This window comes from Octopus bimaculoides, chromosome 2 (assembly GCF_046866305.1).
Source record: "Octopus bimaculoides isolate indiv1 chromosome 2, ASM4686630v1, whole genome shotgun sequence".
Classification (NCBI taxonomy): Eukaryota; Metazoa; Mollusca; class Cephalopoda; order Octopoda; family Octopodidae; genus Octopus; species Octopus bimaculoides.
The window spans coordinates 51,738,771-51,762,891 of record NC_142929.1 but is presented as its reverse complement, the minus strand read 5'-3'; the positions used below and the strand labels follow the sequence as shown (position 1 = coordinate 51,762,891).

The 24,121-nt window shown below is 33.7% G+C and overlaps 1 protein-coding gene across 2 annotated transcripts in view; it reads left to right on the top strand.

The window, feature by feature from the left end:
- Positions 1 to 19,812, top strand: part of LOC106873238 (uncharacterized) — a 142,856-nt gene extending 123,044 nt beyond the window's left edge. The window contains exons 10-12 of one of the 2 annotated variants that reach the window (XM_014920509.3): positions 2,178 to 2,324; positions 10,681 to 10,788; positions 16,782 to 19,812. In XM_014920509.3, coding sequence (XP_014775995.1) covers positions 2,178 to 2,324; positions 10,681 to 10,788; positions 16,782 to 19,087 — 2,561 coding nt within the window. In that variant the 3' untranslated portion in view covers positions 19,088 to 19,812. The remainder of the gene's footprint in view (positions 1 to 2,177; positions 2,325 to 10,680; positions 10,789 to 16,781) is intronic. The other variant, XM_014920510.3, reaches the window with a different exon arrangement.
- Positions 19,813 to 24,121: the final 4,309 nt, after the last annotated feature.

Sequence of the window (24,121 nt, the reverse complement as noted above, 5' to 3'; positions counted from 1 at the left end):
GCAGCCAGATCACTTCCACATTACCCAGCCAACCATCTTAAAAGGAAACTCTTATTCGACACACTTTATGTAAAAAATATAGAGATAATATAGTCATGGCTAGAAGGCCTTTGGTCATAGGTCTCCTTATTCAGAGTTGACCTTTTATGTAATGTTGTAATAGTAACACTATTAAGGTGCATATTTGGGTTTGTGTATGCCCAAGATTTTGATATATATGTTATCCCTTTGTCATCTCTTTTCTTTCTTTCAACTGGAGAGCATCTCTTAAAAAAAAAAAGAAGGGAAAACAATTAGTATATATAAGAACTAGCTATTAACTTGTAAATGGATATCTATTATAGTACCAGTGATCAGATCATAATAGATGTATGATGAAATATTTTTATTCAATTAATTGTTAAAATATAAAGAAACAATTAAATAGATTGTATTATAAATATTTCAAAAGATTCCACCAAGTTGCAATAATAATAATAAAATAATGCACCACATCCTCTCTCCCCTCCTGTCCTGTATGCATCATTTTTTGCATTATGTGTCCATAACAACATAGTTGTCAACTAAGGACCTTTAGTGCTTAGTTGCTTTCTGAAATAACAAGCTGGGGCTTTTGTGTGTAAATTAATATTGTACCTCCACTAAGTCAACTTTACCCTTTGGTATTCAAATTATTCTGTCAGATGTAATGCTGATTTTATTCACATTATTTTGAATTCATCATGCATTATCTCATTGCTTCAAAATTTCAATGATGAGATTGTTTATTTTTAGAGCAACATTGTAGGGTAGGTTTGAGAAGCTTTATCTGAGTTGTTTGAACATAAAATAAATTCATTTATTACACATACGTGAGATACTCTGATGAGTGAAAAACATTGTTTTAGGCTGAAACAGCCATATTTACTTTCCATCCAGTTTAAACTCTAAACTACCAGTTGTTCTGATTATACAATCTAAAGAACAGAACTTATTCACTACTTCCATTGAACCTGCACCATATTGATTTCAGGTGATGAATGTTCCTGATGTTAGCTACTGTAATTCATCTGGTACCTATTCAATTTATTAATTATTGGCTGTTTGCATTAACTGTTGGTTTCTTGCCAAACTCTTTTCTTCAAAATGCTCAAGAACAATGCTTTTTGACTTTTGTCAAAATTTCAAAATTCTGTAATTTTTTGACAGAAGACCTTGGCCAATGAATGAAATTCAGATTTTGTGTGCAGACATTGGAAGTTGGTGTAAGAATGACTGAAGTCATTAAGATTATGTACAAGTTGACATCCACCAGACATTCATGTTCGAGAATCTTTTAAAGAACTGATAAATGAAGGTCGAAATGTGGTAGATTTCATTTAAGTCAAAAGGCTTCAAGTTTAACAGGCCAAGACTAAATAGTAAGAGCAACAGAACACCAGCAGCAAGGAGGTGATTTTGAGCTACTGCAGAAGAGAGCAGCAACATGTTCAGTACTGTATATGTAGTGCACATAATTTATCCACTAAAAGTGTTGTAATGTCTCTGAAGGATTGATATGGACAGTCCTCTGGAATATATAAATAGCCATATTGTGAAGGCTGTGGACACTGCAGAGGAGTTGATAGAAATTATGAATAAAGCATGAGGTGGAATAATGAATGCTTAGGGGTAGGGAAATAAATGTTTTGAGAACTACTACCTCTTTGAAACAAAAAAAAAAAAAAAAAATCTCCTCTCTTCATAAAATGGTAGACACACACATGTTAAGATATGTGTAAAAAGTGTATTCCTATCCCTTGGTAGAAGATCTGCAGTGACTGGAGAGGATGGGGGATGAACACTAACAATGAACAGTTAAACACTAAAATAATTTGAGAAAGCACGAAGGCTTTCAGAAATGTAAGGAGAGATGTCTGTAAGCTATATTGCCAGATTGAAAAATTTGACAATAATGATTTTGAAAATTCTATGAACATTTTTTTGTCATAATTTTCATTGATGCTTGCTTATATGAATATAAAAAAAGCTTTTTTTTTTGTATTCTGCCATTTTTCTTAGCTGATTATATAGAGTGCATCTATATCAGTTAGTGTCACAGTGTTGGCAGCTATTCTATCTTACGAATTTCATTTTGATAGTTGTCTTCTGTGTTTTTTCTGGATGCTGGTCTTTTAAAGTGATGTTGTGTCTTTCAGTAACATCATCTCCACCTCCTCCTTTTCCTCTTCCTTCTCCACTTACTCCTTCAACTGCGTGTCCTGTGGTTGCCCTGACTACTACTACAAAGAGCATCCTACAGCCGATCTCAAGTGTTACTGAGATCATTGGAATGCCAGCTATCGGTAGGTCAAACTTAATAAATTTGACTACTGCTATCTCTCCTTTTTTTTCTTTCCATATATAATTGCACACACATTTAAAAAAAATATATTTTCCTTAAATTGTTGCTCTTTTAAATATATCCAATATCTCTCCTATTTATTCTCATATATATATATATATATATATATATGCTTTTTATTGCATGAAATAGTAGCTTATTTTACAACTTTCTTCCCTAACACCTTTAAATCAAATAATATAGGAGAATTAAAAAAAAAGAAAAAATGGCATACTATACATATGGCACTGTTTCTGCTCCTTTTCTCCCTCTTTCTGTCATTCTCCTTTCCATATTAACACTAGCTCAATGGTAAATATATTTTATATTTAACATTTTTTTTTGCTCTAGCAACAATATTTGCATTAAAAAGGGGTGTCGGGGTTGGGGTAGATTAACAACATTTAAAAAAAAAATGTTTCAAATTTGAACCAGTTAGCATCCAGTGTGGACATGCTGTTAAACTGTATCACCTTTATAGCACACCAAACCTTAAAAGTGATTGCTTTCATCGTCTGTACTTATTTATCTTCATTGTTTTTACTAATACACCAGTTACCACTCCTGCATAGATAGTGTTTTTGTCTGATTGCATGGTTTCTTGCTCAATAAAATAAAATTTAAAATTATATTTTGCTTGTTTCTTTGTATTGGTATTGTTACCTGCTTGTCTCTTTTGTATTGCTGTTGTTATTTCAAACTTTAGCAATACGTAGTGTTGGACCTGTGGCCAAATTCAGACTAGTTAGAGATATTTTTACCTCTAGATTTCTAAATCTCAGGTAATTTCTATAGAATATTTGAAGATTTATTTTCTCTTGTTATTGTAACTTTAAATATTTTGAATGTTGCAAAGAAAACTGGGAACAGTTTTTTGATAATGATGAAAGATCTAAGGTCAGGTCTGTTTTGATTTTCCTCCTACATTTTCTGTGTAATGATTTGTCTGGGCTGATTTGACAAGAATAATCTGTTTCATAGAAACTCAGCATTATTGTAAATGGTGTTCTGGATATCAATATAAAAACATATGCTTCTTAATGGGACTGTTTGGATGCAATTGAATATTCTTATTTCACTACATGACATTTAAACTTAGCAATTATTTTTCTCAATTTGCTAACTTTATGTTCACCATTTACATATATATCATCACAAGTTTCACATCTGATTTTCCATATTCATATAAACTAATTTGTAGCTTTGTCACACAATTATATAATCATTTTTAAGTAAAAAAAAAAAAGAACTAATGTTTTGCTTATATGTTGCAAATATGAGTTGACCTGCTTATATGTTGCTAATTGAGTAGACCTGTCCAAAAAATGCTCTAAAGTCATAACCATTGATTTGTTCATTTCTTAATGCTAATGGGATTTTTTTTTGTGTGGTAGTGGAGGAGGGGCATTGTGTGTGCATCTAATGAAATATATTTTTGAAAGCTGTAATATGTGATTCAAGGGTTATTTTTGCTGCTATTTCTGGTATGTTATGTGACCACATAGAAACCACCCTCTGTGGCATGTGCTTATATATGTTGATGGTGTGAATGAAAGTAATTTTAACCTTTTAGCATTTAAACCAGTCATATCTGCCCCAGATATTATACCTGTTTTATGTTTAAACTGGCTATATTCAGCCTCTCACACCTACCCTACAATGTCATACTAAAAATAAACAAGCACATTGTCGAAATCTCAACTCAAAAAGATAATGCATGAGTAATTCAAAAGAGTATGAATAAATAAGCATTACATTTGACAATCGTAATGCTAAAGGGTTAAAACGTTAAGAAAAATCAGTGACTTAAAATGTTAGTGATATTAATTAGCTGGACAGATAAATGCTGAATCATAATGAAAATTAATTACAGACTCTTTCTCTTCCCCTATTACTTATTTAGATGAATTTTAATGATTCAAATGGTTGGAGCGTATTCATAATTGTTATTATCATTATTGATTAATCAGAATAAGAAATTTTCACTTGACTAGATGCAAGCAGTGTATGAATATTCCCGATTGGGATAAAATGAGGGCCATACTAAACAAACATGAAAAATATGAACTAGTTGTTTGAAAATTGTTGAAAGGTTTTTTAAGTTTGAAAATTTAATGGAAATATTTTTGTGCCAAGACTATTTAACCACTTAATAAAGAAAACGCTAAAAAAATTAGAAAATAATTTCAATTTATATGAAAAATTTAATGGAAATATTATTGCATGAAACATTCCTAGAAACATTTGTGAAAATGGATCCATCTACTTTGGTATCTTTTATCTTACTTGTTTCAGTCATTGGACTGCAGCTATATTGGGTCACTGCTTTGGAAGGTTTAGTCAATCAAATCCAACTCTAATACCTATTCTATTGGTTTCTTTTTCCAAACTGTTAAGTTATAGAGGCATAAACAAACTGGCGATGGTGGAAAACACAAAGACACACTCATATATATGCATCTCTTTCTCTTTCCCTCCCTCTCTCTATATATAACTCTTCTCCCTCTCTCTCTCTCTCTCTCTCTCTATATATATATATATATATATATATGTGTGTGTGTGTGTGTGTGTGTGTGTATACACATGTACACACTACAGGCCAGGGCTAGTTGGCCAGGACTATTACAGTAGAAGGCACTTGCTTGAGGTACCACACTGAGACTGCACTCCAAACCTCAGGGTTTGGAAGCAAGTTTCTCGATCAAACCTTGATGTCAGTTTTGTGTGCTATTTAATTTTCGAAAGATCCCATTTTAAGTGTTTGTATCACATACTAACAAATGATATGGAACTGAGTTTTCTAAGTGTGTGAATTATTTAAAGTGCCTGTTAGGATTATAGTGATAAAAACAAAATTGCAGAAATTCTCATAAGGATTATTATATCACCATCATCCTTTAATGTCCATTTTCAATGCTGGCATGGGTTGGATGGTTTGACTAGAGCTGGCTAACTGGAGAGCTACACCAGGTTTCAGTCTGATTTGGTTTAGTTTCTATGCCTGGACGCCCTTCCTAAATGCCAATCCTTTTACAGTTTGTGCTGGATGCTTATAACATGGCACTGGCACAGGGATCTTACAGGCCAAACCTCTTCATTGGGAGGAACAACATTAACACTTCCGCAGTGGAGGATGAATTTTCTTGAGTACTACAAGGTCAGATAACTCGGTCCTTTGTCATCTCCCCCATAAGCTTTAGTGTCCTGAGGTCATCATTCAATACTTCATCCTATGTCTTCCTGGGTCTCCCTCTTCCACGAGTTCCATCCACTTTGAGTGATTGGCACTTCTTCATGGCGCTGTTGATATCCATCCGTATCACATGACCAAACCGGCACAGTCTTCTCTCTTGCACACTGCATCTAAACTCCCATTATACTAGCTTTTGATTATAATTGAGGTTTATATTAAAATATGGAACAAGTAGGAATTTGTTTACTTGCTTTGCTAATAAAGGACCAGTTGGCTTATGGTTTTTATTTTATCTTTTACCTGTTTAACTTAAATATTTGTTGAATTGTATCATTGTAGTGGAATTTCAAATATCTGATGCCTGGTTCAGTGATTAGAACATCAGGCTTATAATTATGAGGTGGTGAGTTTGATTCCTGGACTGGGTTGTTGTGTTGTGTTCTTGAGCAAGACACTTCATTTCACATTTCTCCAATACACTCAACTGTAGAAATGAGTTGTGACATCACTAGTGCCAAGCTGGTATGCATTTACCTAAGTAAAGTTGTAACACATGGATGCATGTATATGTAGGCACAATGCAACAGAAAGAAATTCTTGGTTAAAATAGATGAATTTAGTTCTGAATATGATAACTGGGATGTTATTAAAGTACTTTAGAGGGATAAATTTTTGGTTATAATTATATTATAAAAAATAGCAGATATTATTTCTTCCTGTAAGTAATTGTGACCAAGTGTATGTTTACTGATACTATTTAGTTTTTTTTTTATTATATTTTGAAACCGCAGTTTTACAAAACAAAAAACTATCTTTTACAATTGATGTTGTTTTCAGTGTACCATTAATTTTTTTACATTAGTGTATCTTTAAATTTGCATGAATAATAGAATTTTAAGTAACTTACCTACTTTAAAATACTTCTCTAATTGAATATCCAGCTATAATATGCATGTTGATATCCATTTAATTACAAGCTATTCTATTTATTAACTTAAAAGAGTGTGTGTGGGTAGGTTTTTTTTTCTTTTAACCACTATTCTGCTTAAACCAATAAATTAGCATTTTTTAAAAAACTCTTTTGTTATTTAAACAGAAAATCTAAAATTGTTGGGTAAAAGAATCCATCTTTCATGATTATTGTGTCTGTCAGCTGACTAATTACATTTTTTAATAACTTGTAATTACACACTATACTGTCTTAGTCCTTTAATTAACATGATTTTCTATTAGATGTCTCTGTTATGTCAGTTTCTTTAAAGAGATGGATCCTTTCAGTTTTCAATGTAAATTAAAAGTATTGTTCATTGTAGCTGGTACATCGTGTGACTTCCTTCATGCAAATATATATAAACCATCTCTTGGTTTATTGCTATCTCTTTATTGTCTTGTCATTTATCACAACATTGAAAGTGTGACATGTTCCCATTTAATTGAATATTTTGTTTAATTTGTATACGTTATTCCTAGTCTTACATTACTGCATTTTTAAGCATTCCTTCTTTAACAAACAACATCTCAACTTTCACATTCTCTATTGATATTAAAGGTTGTGAATTTGTTTTTTATTTTCCTTGTGGTGGATAATTAAAATTGAATGATAGTAACCATGATGTGCTTCTTAAGATAATTAGATTCATGTTACAATATCACTCACATAAAATAATAGACAGATGCCGCTCTTTTAATTTCAAAGAATTAATAAAAATGTTGTGCTTGAATATTCATCGAGAAATGAACTTCTGTTGTAGTTTTCTGGTTCTGATTTTATTTATAAATGCTAATGCTCATCATGTAATCTATGCATGATAAATAAATTAAAAAGTATAACAAGAAGTGTGTCTTTTGCGAGAAGATAAAGTGAACTTGCTAATAATCTGTTGTTTAGACTGTTGAATGATGAAAGGTGCCCCAGCCTGGCTGAGGTCCAAAGATTGAAATCAATAAAATAGTAAAGGAATATGTGTCTAGGTTGGAAAAATTGAAAGCTTAGTTCAAAGGTTAGATTTGGCTGCTGAAAATATCTAAGGAAAATTTTGATTAGGACCATCTTAAGTAATTGAAGATTAGAGGTATTGTTTAATCTATAGCGTGACCAAACACACATGTGATCAAAAGTATTTCAACCATGACCATCTCATTTATTTTCTTCAGACATCTAGGATCAGTGTGTCCTTTCTCTATTAAGACAGTAGCACGTGGTTTGAGGAAGATTTATTTCTATCAGCTTGAGTGTTTAAATAATGGCGTACAAAGAATATTCTTTAAAAAGCAAATAATTTTTTATATGTATAATTTATAATTGATAGCTTCTTTGCTATGTTTGGTCAATGGTAAAGGCTTATAGTATTTCTGATAAGTCAATTAAAACAATGTGTTTGCAGAAAAACTTTTTTTTAATTTTAATAAATTGCTACCAGACAAAAACTAATTTTCTTTTACCTTTGTATTATTTCATTTTCAGTTTCATATACCTCATAGTATCTTAACAGAGTTGGTTCTATCTTTTGCTGTTGTTTTTCTTTCTTTTTCTTTTTTTTTTCACAAATTTTTTTTATATGCTACCAAGAATGGGGTGGCTTCAACAAATAGTTTTTTCAATTAGATAGCCTTCCAGTGGATTAACCACAGAATTTTTAACAGACTGAGAAATGTATTTTGCCTTAGAACATAACAAAATGAATAAGATTCTGTGTTTCTTGTACAATGTCTTTATCATTGTCATCATCATCACAAGTAGGACAGTTGTCATGATCCAAGTCAGTTCTTATTCAAAGTTACTGCAATCCTAGAGCTGAGGTCAGAGGACAGTGTCTTGCTCATAGCTCCACTTTTGGCATAGTTTCTGCAAAGTATATTGGGTATGTTTTGTTATACTAACCAAAGGGAAGTTTGGCCTGTCCTTGGCAAGTCTGCAGGGTTCTTTTGGCCTTATGTTGTCTCTACTCTTATTGTCATAAATTTAAGTTTTGGTGATTAGTAGTTGAAGAAAAAAAAACATAAGTTTAATGTCCTACAGGCAAGAAAGTAATATTCCGAATGCAGTATATCTGTGAAAACAGCAGAAAGATTGGGGATTTTACTCATATATTTTTTGTCATACCCAATCTTTCTACTGTTTTCACAGCTATACTGCATTTGAAATATTACTTTCTTGCCTGTATGATATGATACACATCCAACACTTCCAAAAACAAACAAAAAAAGTTTGTTTACCTATGTTGTTGCATAATTTTGATAGTTGTTTTACACCTGGAAGCCCTGGGTTAATTATATTGTCGTTGCACTATATTCTTCAGCAAAACATGTCACTGGACAGGTCTGAAATTATCAAGTCATTTAATACATTATCTAAAATCCTATGCATTTTCCCAACTTTATATGTCTATTTTATCCACTACCAGTATTGAGAGGGATATAATAAATAACCATAGTTCAAAGACCTCACCACACACAGTTTTAAGTTTAAAATGAACTAATTTTTGTTTATAAATAATGTTCTAAGTTTAATTTCTATCAACATAGCAGGGAGCATGTTTATAATCACTATCAATCATAACTCAGTTCAGATATTCTTTTTTTTTTCATATTAAAAATGAAAACTACTAAATAAGAATGAACCTGCATTTTCTGTTGCTTGGTTTATGTTTCATCTTCTTCTATATATTACAAATGTGTCTGTTGTCCAAGATATTTTGCTTAAAAAAAGAAAAAGAAGAAAAACACCTTGCTAATCGTTCTTCTTCTAAATGTCTGAAATGTTTGTGCATTTTTGTAAACATGGCTCTGCTAAATATTGATGTATTTTCTATCATTAACACCACTTTTAAAATTACATCATGTTTTGAGCTGAGCTTGCTATCTTTGGAGTAATAAATAAAAAAAATCTAATTTTAAAACATTAACCCTTTGGTGTTTAAACTGGCCATATCTGGCCCAGATATTCTACATGTTTTATATTCAAACTGGTGATATCTAGCCTCTCACACCTGACCTACATTGACATTCTAAAAATAAACAATCACATCATTGAAACCTCAAAGCTATAAGATAATGCATGATTAATTCAAAACAATTTGAGTGAAAAGGTATCACATTTAACAAAGTAATCTGAACACTAAAGGGTTAAACCTATGAGATCTCAATATTTTCAACTAAACACCACAACTTTTGATGAATGTATTGCTATTTTTCTACAAGTTTCCATGCTTTGTCTCTCTTACGAAATTGTTTCTCTCCAAATACCCTCATCTTTTGTTATTTAATTTTTCCGTTGCTGATTTTGTTTTTCACTTTTGTTGCTTATTCCTTATATTTAAATCAAACTTCTTTCATATTCTAAACTCTTTGCAGTTAGTAAACTGTAAGCTGTTAACAGTCTTGGTTGTTAAAAAAAATTTTATGCATTAACTTGTCAAGTCCTATGGGATTGTGTCAAATATCCTCATTAACCTACAACATGTGGAAATTAGTGAACATAAAGTTTTATGATGGCAAAAATTTAATTGCTTGCTTTAGCAGCTTCCTCAGTATTTTTATTGTACATAACAGCTGATGCTGCAATGTGGCAGTCTGCGACTCAATTTAGATTCCCAGCTGAAACTGTTACATTCCTCTCTCATCATATATTATCTTGGGAATATGAAGATCATGACCCAAGACATTGTCTTATTGTATGTAGGGACCCAGCCCTAGAACAAAAACAAATTACATTATCTCCATATCAGTGAAGCTATAAAGATATCTTTTGTTAACTTAATTCTCTAGTATTCTGGGTTTACTCCAGTCTAATTGCATCATCAGTTGTCTCTGCATATTGCACTGTATACAGTATATCACAAGTAAATAGTCAATGAACATTGATTCTATGCAGTTGCTTGAAATACTAGAAATAGCAGCTGAATCTCTATTAATATCTTAAAAAGGGAAGGACACATTACATAATATAGACTTGGATGGATCCTCATAAGGGTTACCATTCTAGTTTGTAAATTTACTTTTAGCTAAGCAGACTGAGAAATGTATATTGCATAAAGACACAACAAAAGAGCTATGTTTTAGTTTCCAAAATAACACTGACCTCATACTTACATGCAAACTTTTCTTTAATTTCTTTATTATCCAGAAAGAAAATCTGAAGCTTCTCCTAAATCTGTGTCGTCAGTCCCTCCTCCCTCACCTGATTCCAACCGCACTGTAGACCTGAAAGACAATGTTGAGGAATCCTGTGAATGTAAGTATTATTTATACTATATCTTGCCAGAACTTTTTACTGAAAACATTTAAACAGTACAGTGTGTATGTTTACTTATGCTTTATTTTCTTTCTACAGCTACATTTCACGGCTGTGTATAGTGTTGAATTTTTTCAAAACATAAGTGGAGAGTCTTAAATAGAGCTCTAGCTATTATAGTCCTACATATTTCATATCATAATTGTTTCTAATGAAATGAAATTTTACCAAAAGCATTCATTTTTTTGATGACATATGCTTGGTTATTTTGTCTTTCTGAAAGAAAAGAATGTCTACTTCAAAGCATGATTTGATATGGCTTTGTCAGTGCTTCAGGAAGTTTTCTGGAGTAATTGCCAAAAGAAATGGAAAATGTGATATCGAACTGTCCCAATAGCTTCAGTAATCAAGAATTAAAATTAAGACTCAATTTATGTAAGGTGGGGGGTGGAGAACTTTTATCCTTCTTTGCAGTATTCACATGTTTGTTACATATTTCTTCTTTTTAAATCTTTAATATAATTTCTATAACTGTCCTCACTGTGATACACCGGTTGTGAAAGTATTTTATATAGTAATGAATTTTGGATTTTAAAAACAAGATTTTCAATCAATCAATGTCTTCAAATAATAATCACCATAATTCTATTTAGTATCTAATTTTCCTTGAAAATTTGTTTTTTTAATTACTTTGTCAGAAGAGGAAGGGTAGCAGACAATACCCATTCCAGGTCCTCCAAAGCTATTTGGAAGAAGGAAGTCACTATCAGACCTTCATCATCTTTTGTTGTAGTTGAACAACTAAGCCCAGTCAATTGGGATTCACTGTATGGGTGGTACAATCCATCTTTTTGATTGCTAAATACAAAACAAGGCTTGCAAGACCTCCATTCTGGTGATTTTCTTGTGTCCCCACCTCACCTTTGTATGCCAATTCATCACAAGCTTGTCCATTTAGGGCTGAATGGAATGGGGCAACATGACATGAAGTGTTTTGCTCAAGAACAGTATACGCAGCTGGTCTGGGAACCAAAACCATGATCTTGCAATCATGAGTGCAACACCCTAACCACTGGGCCATGCATCTTCACATCCTCAGACCACAAGCCTAGTCTGAATGTTTGTGATAGAGTGAACCCTGCTTAAGGCACCCTAGGACCAGATGGTAGTGTTATACTGAGCAATGAATTAGAATTATAAAACTATGTGAATCAAACCTTGGGTGTAAGCATAACTGCATGGTTAGGAAGTTTACTTCCCAACAACATGGTTTGTGATTCAGTCTTACTGTGTAGCACCTTTGCCAAATGTCTTCTGTACCCACAGACCAACCAAAGCCTTCGTAGATGGAAACTTAAAGAAGTTCATTGTATATACATATATATAGATGAGAGAAAAAGAAAGATAGATGTGTATATATATATATATATATATATATACAAGAATAAGGGCAGGGAATCGTCAATTAATAATAGAATTAATAATTAACAATTTTGCCAAGTAGTTCAGTATGAAAAAACCTTTATCGGTAAAACCATTTATCATCATAAATATACAGGGATTAGCATTGAGTTGCTTCTCCAACATACTGAAAATTTAGAAATAGCAGTCAAAGAACTACTGATTCTAAACTACAAATTTTTCTCTAAACGGATGGCGATATTTATGGCACACATAGAACAAAAAACCGGAGGGAAAAGCATAAACAAAACAAGTCTTTAGTTAATTGGATACGATCGTTTCATGGTTAAGAGAATGAAAATTTCTCTATTCCAAATCTTCAGTCCAATATTCTGATAAATTTGAAAGTGTCTCTAAAAAAATTCACGGTAATTTTTGGCCATGTGACACCAAAAATCAACGATAAGAAAGGCACTTAAGAATTCATCGGCTAGTGAGTTCAGGCGTCTCACCTCAAAGAAATCTATTCCATGTGCGTCACAAATAGTCCCGTATGAAAAGAAAGTCCCGTGTGGAGGGATTACGGTTTAACCATCTAACTTAGAGGTATCAAATATAAATATACAAGAATAAGGGCAGGGAATCGTCAATTAATAATAGAATTAATAATTAACAATTTTGCCAAGTAGTTCAGTATGAAAAAACCTTTATCGGTAAAACCATTTATCATCATAAATATACAGGGATTAGCATTGAGTTGCTTCTCCAACATACTGAAAATTTAGAAATAGCAGTCAAAGAACTACTGATTCTAAACTACAAATTTTCCCTAAACGGATGGCGATATTTATGGCACACATAGAACAAAAAACCGGAGGGAAAAGCATAAACAAAACAAGTCTTTAGTTAATTGGATACGATCGTTTCATGGTTAAGAGAATGAAAATTTCTCTATTCCATCGCCATCCATTTAGAGAAAAATTTGTAGTTTAGAATCAGTAGTTCTTTGACTGCTATTTCTAAATTTTCAGTATGTTGGAGAAGCAACTCAATGCTAATCCCTGTATATTTATGATTATATATATATATATATATATATATATATATATATATATATATATATATATATATATATATATATATATATATATATATATATGCTTGTGTATTTACATTTGCACTTCTCTGAAAATTGCTAAGCCAGAAACAATGATGTTGTTTTCCATGTCAACAAATTGTATGCCAATTTTGTGCCTCAAAAGATGTGTGAAATAAGAAATCCCTTTCTTGAAAAGCAAATAAAGGTTTGTGACAGGAAAACCATCTGTCTGTGAAGCAATACCTCAGTGATCATACATTAGATCATCCCATACTCGTCTGGAAAAAACAGTTGCAAAAACAAACAATTTATTGAAACGTAATGTGTAGTGTAAATCATTTCAGTCACCTTAAACGTATAAAAGGTAACATTATGTATGCTAGAAAAAACAGTCATGTATTCCTTAAGTCATCCACTACTTGATGATACATAAATGAAATACTCCATTTGTTAGTAACTCCAGGTCAGCCCTGATCAAATAGATTTAAAGCAAAGGTGCTCCTGCCATGAGCAACCCCCACTTTTTTTTTGTTTCTTATGTAGGCATAATGTATCCAGTGTGTCCTTCAGTTTTGATGATTAGAACTTGCTTGATCACTATTGATAGGAGTTACTTCACTACAGCTAGGATAAGAAATCTATTCTATTTACTTAAGTAAAATATGATCTCAAATATAATATGACCTCCACTTTTGTAGGTTAAAAAAGAAGTTGGTAATATTTTTTCTTGTACAATGTAACCTCTAATAATAGATCATATTTTTAAGAAACCAACATGATATTGCTGCAAATTTTTTAAATACATAAACACAAACTAAACAGATGGGATTCCTGCTTTCTGCTCAGTAACTTTTGCTTAAAAGTTATTGAGGGAAGGCCGCAGTACAGCTTAAGGGAAAAAAAAACTCATTGTTCATAGAATAAGGGTTTATCATTTAGAAACAATCAGTCTGATTTATCATGTGTTGTGTGTTGGCACTCTGTTGCTTACGACGTCGAGGGTTCCAGTTGATCCAATCAACGGAACAGCCTGTTCGTGAAATTAACGTGCAAGTGGCTGAGCAATCCACAAACACGTGTACCCTTAACGTAGTTCTCGGGGATATTCAGCGTGACACAGTGTGACAAGGCTGGCCCTTTGAATTACAGGCACAACAGAAACAGGAAGAAAGAGTGAGAAAAAGTTGTGGTGAAAGAGTACAGCAGGGTTCGCCACCACTCACTGCCGGAGCCTCGTGGAACTTTAGGTGTTTTTGCTCAATAAACACTCACAACGCCCGATCTGGGAATCGAAACCGCGATCCTACGACCGCGAGTCCGCTGCCCTAACCACTGGGCCATTGCACCTCCACGATTTATCATATGCTCCTCTAAATAACTGTAATCCTTCTTCTTGATTTAGCTTTCCTGTAATTGTAACTCTACATGCAGTGTTATTTCAATTTAACCATCTTTCCTCTGATATTCCATCTATTCAGCCAATTCTTTTTCCAGTTCTGGATAGTGAGCACACTTTCTCATTAGATCGTTTGACATCAGAAAAGAGAGATAGTTTATTTCTTGGCATTTTCTACAGTTAGACCTCATTCTCTTTCTATAGCCTCATGTTGCTCTTAACACTATATTTGTTTGAGGCTATTCTATGAACAATATGTCTCTTTTTAACAACCATGCTTTTATTATTATAATGTTATACATGTAAGATATTTTTCATTGCTTGCATACATAGAAATATAACATTGGTGTTTAAAAAAATTATAACCTTTTAAGTTAAATAATCATATTTAAACAACAGAAGGTTATAACCTCTCACCACCAGCATACTAACAGAATCAACAGTTGCCATTCAATATATGTATTTGCTATACATATTGTGTTTCATAGCTGCAGGCAATGAAGTGCATACATTAGTTTTTAGATTCTTGAGCTATCTTCATTTTCACAAGTTGCATTTATTTTTGCATTGAAATATGCTACCCACCAATTTTGTCTGATTTTTTTAATTTTTTTTATTTTTTAATATTGAATTTCTTGCATTATACACAAGTAAATTTTGTAAGAAGATAGTGGGAAGTGAGAATTAAAGATCAGTTTAGTGGTATATTAGTTATTAATTAACTCTGGTTTGATGACATACTTTCTTGATACAATTATGTTTAGAGGTTACACACATGTACATACATTGTACTTGGGCAGGGGGATTTCATGTTGCCAATAAAATACAAATATTATATAGAGATATAGATATGTCATCCAATTCAGACTATTTCTATTTTTCATTAGGGTGGAGTGAAAACTAATATCGTTTCTTTCTTTTTTTTTTTTTTTTTGTCCTTTGTGTATATGTATATACACATACACATATCTTGCCCACCACCATTTCATGTCTATTTCTCCAAACTGGCCGACATCAAATATATCTTGTTCTGCAAATATATCTTATAGGAGATAAAACAATTGCTACCTATGACATTGTTGTTATTACAGAAAATCTATTAGAATAGAATGCTAAAGTAGTAATTCTGATAGTTTTAATGTCCATTTTTCCATGCTTGCATGGGTCAGATGGAGTTTATTGAGGCAGATTTTCAATGGTCAGATGCCCTTCTTGTTGCCAACCCTCACTTGTTTCCAAACAAGGTAATATTTCCCCACACCCTGATATGTTCTTGCAGAATTCTGCAAATTAATAACACTTCTTGTATGGTAGTGACACTTAATTTTACAACTATCATGTCAACCCACACACACAAAACAGCCTTCCACTTTCTGTCTACCAAATTCACCGCCAAGGCTTTGGTTGGCCCAGGGTTATAGTAGAAGACACTTTGTTGAAGGTGCCATATAGTAGGACTGGACCCAGAACTATGTGGTTTGGAAACAAACTTCTTATAGCTACACCTGTTATTATGAAAAATCTACTAAAACAGACCGTTAGTATAGTATCTGGTGTAATTTCAGATTGGTGTCAATGCTACTTTCAACAGTCAAGCTAGTGTGTCACTACTCCAAGTTACATATTGCATACAAGCAAGAACTCCTAGAAATTTCCTTCCTGAAGCAATCCAAACTTTTCATCATTCTCAGCTTGCAAGTTTCCAATAATGCATCAAGCTATTTTGTATTTATTTCTTTTGCAACAAATAATTTGATGCTATGTTAGAAATCTTTTCAGTGCAGATGATGCATAGTCAGTAATTGTTGTTGGTGTGTTTGCAAATCCCAAGTCAAGAACTTCAACCATTTCTGACTCCTCTTGGGAAAATGAAAAATAAATTCTTTACTTTGATAAGTTCAAATTAATCATCAGTTTTAATTCAAAAATTAGGTGAGCCTTGAGTTGTTTTGGCTACTGATCTCAGTCTCACACAGTAATATGAATAAAACAAAACCTTTTTGTTTTTTTCTTTTTTGATCATCCTACAAATTCTGTTTATTTAATGGACTGATACCAAATTTTCATTATTATTTTTGTCTTCATTTATCTTTTCAGCACCACTTGATTCTGCTGTCAGCCAACCAAGTAAAGAATGTAACAGCTTGGAGAAAAGAATAGCTAGTATGTTACCAAATCTACCAATTGCTAGCAATATTTCTAGTCCTGTAGAGGATATCCAGCGTCAACAACCATCACCTGTGTCCTCTTCTTCATCAAAGAAAGAACATCGCTATCATTCTGACCGCAAACACCTAAGAAGTGGTAGTGATGTAGTACCAGATGACACTTCAGATTGGCTTGACCATTCTCCTGTGCTATCCAGTCGAAGTACAACTAGTCCAAGTCATTCTTCACATAAAACAAGTCACAGAAAACTTCCTTCCAGTAGTAATTTGCACAATTCAACCTCTTCATCCTCCTCAGGTCGAGTACCAGCTTATAACTCTCCTCCTTTGTCAAATGATGAAGGTAGTAGTACTCCACTTAATGATGAAGGTGGAAGTACACCTGTACAGGATGAAAAAGAAGAGCAAACTACGAGAGAAAATCCTATTGATTTCTTGACCAAACTCATTAATCAAACCCAGAAGTCTCCCAAAACCAGTACTGCTAGTTTCCTCCAGAACTTAATGAACACAGGAATGAAACCATTCACTTCATATGATGACAGCAAAAATAAGGACTCTTCTGTTGATCTCAACCAACCTGCCATGCCTCCACAGATTCCCCCACCTCCTATGGGGCCAGGACCTGTTTCTCTACCAACTCAATCTTCCTTACAAACCTCATCCTCCCAGCACAATCAGACTACTTCTGCTCAGTCGTGGGCAGCCTGGAAAGCTAAACGTGGTCCTTCTGATGATATTCCTAATCTCATCACAAGTGCACCTCCCCCGCCCCCTCCCACCATGCCACCCCCCATTATTTCTCCACAAAGACATGAGCAAGTTGGACTAGCTTCTATTCCACAACGACCTGATCTGTCAACTCTGCCTCCAATGATGGGGCCACCACCTCCACCTGATCACCTTCCAGGAATGTCAGGAATGCCTCCACTTCCTCCAGACTCACTCCCTTCCGTAGCACCAGTTCCTCCTCCAGACTGTCTTCTGCCTGGAATGGTTACTCCACCTTCAGAAGGAATTCCTCCGCCAGGTATGCCACCTATGCAACCGCCTGATGGCATGAACAATATGCAAAGGCGGGACCAGATGGTATTACCTGGTGGTATTCCTGGAATGGCCCCTACTTTCCATCCACCAGAGAATCCCATTGCTCCACAAAGCCCGTGGAAACATGATATGGGAGCACCTTATTGTGCTGTTAGTAACACTACTGAACACCCAGATGGTTATAACAGCAGTCCCCAGAGTCAAACAAGTCCTGAACCCTGCTCTATCCCTCTACCTTGGATGAATCATCCCCCTCCCCCACATGATACCAGCATACCTCCACCTGTTAACTTGGGGCCTCCACCTCATGCTCGAGGACTCAACTGTTCTGTTTTACCAGATTATTCTGGTTCAGCTGACAATATTTCTACTTTGACTGATACAATGCAGAGTTCTAAGACTAGCTCTCAGTCTTCCTCTCCCAACAGTAATGGGGCCTCTGGCTACACCAGCAGAGTAAACCGTGTACTTTCGCAATCAGATTTTCCTGATGACCAAAGAGAATTCATTGAAAAATTAAAAAGGAAATCTAGTAATCTTGTTACTCCGCCAATTGTAGATTCACTCTCAGACTTACCGGAATCTGTGAGTAATGTACGGAACTTAACTGCCGTAAAACTTGAAGACAGTCCAACTAACAGCAAGAAACCAACAGACAGCATAGAAAATACAGAGTCCAATCATTCTGCTGACATTGGCACTTGTAGTGCCCAAACTGAAGACGAGGAAGAGGAGGAAGAGGAAGAAGTTGAAGAGGAGGAGGAGGAGGAAGAAGAAGAGGAGGAGAGGGAAGAAGTACCCGACTGTCAAAATGAAGAACCAAAAGGAGCCCCGATATTAACTGTTTCTGGTATTGCAGCTCGGCGATATGAACCCGAACGACTTCGCAATGTCGCTGAGCATAGGGGAGATAACAATCGGCGAACTGATTCCATAAACAGGCGCTTTGAACAGCCAATACCCAATCCTCTAATTCACAGACAGACCACAGATTCTTATCGGGATAGAAGAAGAGGAGAAAGGGATTTTTATCGGAACACTCCCTACCCTACTGACCCCTATGCTTATACCTACACACAGGACTGGCATCAGTATTATGCTCAGACTAATCCCTATATGGCTCCACCTTTGAAACGGCCTTATGAGCCATATAACCCTCATCATACTTACTATTCCTCAAAGTATTGAACTACTGTTTTGTGAGGTTTTATAAGCAGAAATACTGTCTTGGCAATTTTATTGATGATTTTAACAGCTCTGTAATATTCCTGCATATACTGAATGGTTTTGACTTGAGATTTCTCATTTAAACTGTTGGATATTCCATAAAATGTAAACATCCTGTTCTCTCTCTTTCTCTCTCTCTCTCTCTCTCTCTCTCTCTCTCTTTCTCTCTCTCTCTCTCTCTCTTTCTCTCTCTCTTTATCTCTCTCTCTCTCTCTCTCTCTCCCCCTCTCTCTCTTTCTCTCTCTTTCTCTTTCATTTTTTGGCAATGTCTTTGTTTTTGTTATTTTATCTTTTTAGAATAAGGGATAGCAATGCCACAAAATACTGAACATGGTTTTAAGTTAAAGAGAACAGGCATGACATTCAAAAGAAAATCTTATTTTTCCAAGTTTTGAATTGAATTATTGTTTTATTTAAAGCATTAATTCAAATGGTTTCCACTGCATATCATGAGGAGGAGATCCTGCCAGTACAAAAATATAATCTACAACAACAAAAAAAAAATTCAAAATATAAGCTAAAAAAAAACAGTCAGACTGAAAGTTTTATTCATAAAATGTTAACTGGAGTCATTGATTTCTTTCCAATATGTTTTTGGATTTGATCCCAGTTTCTTGTAAAACCTATAAATCTGATCTGAAGCACAATGTGCTGCAGAATAAAATTTTAAACTTTTGAAAAAAAAACCTCTCTTGTTCACTCAACTCTCTCTTCTTAATGTTCTTTTTTTGTATATTTTAGTGTTTATCCTGGAATAATCAATTCATATTAATTTTTTTTTTTTTTTTTTTTTTTTTGGTGAGCTGGCAGAATCATTAACATGCCTGGCATTTTGTCTAGTTTTACATTCCAAGTTCAAATTCCACCAAAGTTAACTTTTCAGGGCGGTTAAATTAAGTGCCAGTCAGGTACTGGGATCAGTGGGATTGACTGTCCCCCTCCCCCCAAATTTCAGGCCTTGTGCCTATAGTAGAAAGGATTATCATTATTATTATTATCAAATGTTTTATCTGTGATTATGTGTCCTCTCACTCTCTTAAACAAAAACTAATTACATAGATTTTCCTCTGTTTAAACAAGAGATGGTCTTTTGAGGGTGGAGAAACCATATTTAAAATTCAAACACAGTGGATACTATACTAGATATATAGAATACTGGTATTTAAATCTCATCAAGTTCACCTTTTAATCTCTCCAGGATTAATGAAACAATTATCAGTGATGTTAATAAGGCATTAATTAAGTGATGGAAGAGGAAATTCATTATCATTTGTGATTGACAAATTTAGTTTTGGAAATGTTGCAAGGTATTATTCAGTTATAATATAGTGAACACTGAAGACAACAATATTGTCATGTAGGAAAGACTGAATATGAAGATATAGTATAGAGCTGACTCAAATTACCATGGCAATTTAGCAAAAGCTAGTGGTAGTAACTTTAAGGAAGATTGCTGATGACAACAGTGATATCAGTAGACAAAATATGCCAGAGTAATATAAATATAAACAATATTAGTGTGGTGAAAGGAGGACTTTGGAGGTGGTGTGAGGATGACTGGGAATAAAATGTTCATAGAGAAAAGAAAAAGGCATGAGGAAATTTTTATGTGTATTATATCAGAGAGGATGTTTGGAGCGAAAAAGAAAGGAAGGTAGGTGATGGTAATGTTTGCGTGTGGTGTTGTTAAAATAAAATATATCTATGCAAGTTAGGAAAATTTGACTCTATCATAAATTCTGGAATTATATTGAGCATTTCTTTTCATTTTCATATGAATCAGCTGGTCACGATTTCAAAACAAAATCAAACCCATTTTACCTTTTGCTGCTATTTATATTTAATGGGAGGAAAACTGAATTTCTTGTAAAGATAAGTCTCAGTCATATATATACATACATATATATATATTATATGTGTGTGTGTGTGTGACGAAGGTGCATGGTTTTGTGATTAGTGTTACACTTATGATCACCAAGTGGCTCATTGTGTTCCTAAGCCGAACACTTCATCCCACATTGCTCTGTGATCACATTGACGTCTGAGACACTGTGCACCCATACAAGCAATGTCAATTTGATGGAGGGAATGAGTACAAACATTTCTCACTAAACGAATCTTCTGTGCAGGTTGTTCAGCTAGAAATAGCGAAACTGTCATCTGTTGTCTATGACAGGAGAATCCATGTGATATAAATATATATGTATTGGGTCCATAAATAATGCAGTTTTTTCAATTGCATGAACTAAAAGTTGAAGGAGGACTGGATAAACTACCTGCATCAATTTGCTATAAAAGCAGGTAGTAATTTTACCTTGTCCTTATTCTTAGTGCAAGTTTTGAAGAATGCAGTTCGATTTTAACAGTTATTTTTTCAAAGCTATTATGGAAGTGACAAAGGAGCATATTCAGCATATTTTGCTTTATGATTTCAGTAAAGGCAACAATGCAATGGAAAGTGCAAGGAATATTAATGCAGTATATGGGGATTGGACATTAAGCCTGTGCCAGTGTCAACAGTGGCTCCAGAAATTCCAAGCCAGAAACTACAGCCTAGAAGACAAGCCTTGTCCTGGAAGATCTGTAGAGCTCAACAAGGATGTCCCACAAACCCTGGTGGAACAAAATCCCATTGTAACTGTTGAGAAGCTTGGATTTGGTCATTCAACTATTCATTGACACCTGTGTGCCATTGGAAAAGACAGCAAATTGGGTCAATGGGTTCCTCACAAAGTTTCCAAGACTAATCACACGCAGAGAGTGAATGTGTGCTCTTCTTTGCTGTCACATCTCACAAATGAACCTATTTCGGTCCAAATAGTGATTGGTGACAAGAAATGGGTTCTCTATAAAAATGTCAAGCACTGAAGACTGAGTAAGGAAAGGAGAAACACTGGCACCCCAGGCTAAAGGTCTTCACCCATGTATGGTATTGTTATCTGGTGGGTTATGAAAGGTTTAGTCCACTTTGAACTTTTAAACCCAAACCAAATGATAACAAAGGAGATCTACTGCGAGTATCTTGAGCGGCTTAAGTCAGCACTAGAAGAAAAATTACCATCTTTGGTTTCAAGACAAAAGGTGTTCTTCCATCAAGGTAATGCTTGGCCACACACAGCAAGGATGAGATTCCAAAGGCTTGAGCAGTTTGAATGGGATCAAACAATGCCCCACCCACCATATTCACCAGACATTGCTCCATCTGATTATCATTTATTCCACAGTCTTCAAAATCATTTGGATGGAAAAAATATGAATTCTATAGACAAGGTCAGAACAGTACTGGAGGAGTATTTTTTGTCTCAGACAAGTGAATTTTGGAAGAGGAGCTTTAGAAGTCTACCAGATAGATGGAAGAGCATTGTAGAAAATGAAGGAGAGAATATTTTAGAATAAAAAAGGAACTTTATTTTAATTTTGAAAAATAAAAGAAGCATTAAAAAAAAAACACATTATTTATGGGATAACCCAGTATATGTATATTTATATGTCTCCTGTTAATATATAAAAAAAAACACATTAAAGCAGTGGTTACAAGTTAAATATAAAAGCTAATTTATTTTGACAAATTCTTTGCCTAATAATATCACCATGTGCATTTTCCTAACAATAATAATGAAGCAATCAGAAATCCATGTGGCAAAATCTTTTAAAATCATTTTTAATGGAGCTTCAGTTGTTTCAAACTAAAGTATACTGTTCATTATACAGAACTAATTATCTTGCTAATATTCATTTTAAATATATATATATGCAGTCCAGTTTGATAGGTTATGCTGGAATATATGAAGAGACACATGCATACACACACATATTTCTGTCTTGCAACAAGTTACTTGATGACCTCACTATTGCTGGCTAGTGGCACAAAAAAAAAACCATCCAGTACATACTGTAAAGAGGTTGGCATTAGAAAATGAATTCAGTTGTAGAAACCACACCAAAGCTGACATTTGATGCTGCCCTGCTGCTTGCAAGGTCCTGTTAAATTGTCCAATTCCTGCCAACATGAAAAATGGACATTAAATGATGACAATGATTGTGCACACACACACACACACACTCCAGTTTGATAATTTTTTTAAAACTTTTTTTTTAACAAAGGTTTATCATGTGAAATAAAAGGTTTATCATGTGTAATAAAATTAATCTCAAAATATTTCACATAATATCATTTTCTCTTTCCTCTTAACTATTGAAATTATAATAAAACTAAGTTTGCATATATTAAATGTATTTGATAAAATTCAACTAAAGCTGCTTGCCACCTATGTGATTGGGTTTAACTAATTAGAATACTCAGATTGTTGTATTCTCTTTACTCTCAAGCTGCACATCTTATAAACACCTCCACAAACACACTTTCTTTTCTTTGTTCCAAAGCAATTTATACTTCAGTTCATTAGCAAAATTACATTAAGAATTTTGGTATAGTTTGCAATTACAAAGGTAATTATCAAATGATATATGCTGGTGAAGGTTTCTTTAAAGTTAGTTTGGTATTATAATGTTTTAGTCTGTTACATTGATATATTTTACAATGTGCTGCTGCATTATACTTTTCAATGTCACAATTTATTTTCATTAGCCATTTGTTATTTTAAATATTTAATCTTAATTATGTTTTGTTTATTTAATTTGTATAACCAAACTTGTAGATTTTAATTACAGGTTGATTATTTTTCCAGAAAAGACATACCTAAGCTTAACTACTATTCTGATGCTATTTCTTTAATATAATTCTCTTGAATTGTCAAATAAACATTAGTTTCACAGTTTGAAACTAAACATTAGATACACACTAGATTAGGCATAAATGTTCATTTGCTTAAGATATGTCAAAAGTTTCATTACAACTTCTTTTTTTTCATGCATATAATTTGATATTCCAGTGAAGAAGCAGTTTTATTAGGGTTTTTTTTGTTTTGTTTTGTTTTCTCTTCTAGACATTTTGTTAATGTAGTGGACCATACTGTTACTTGTTTAATTTTCAAT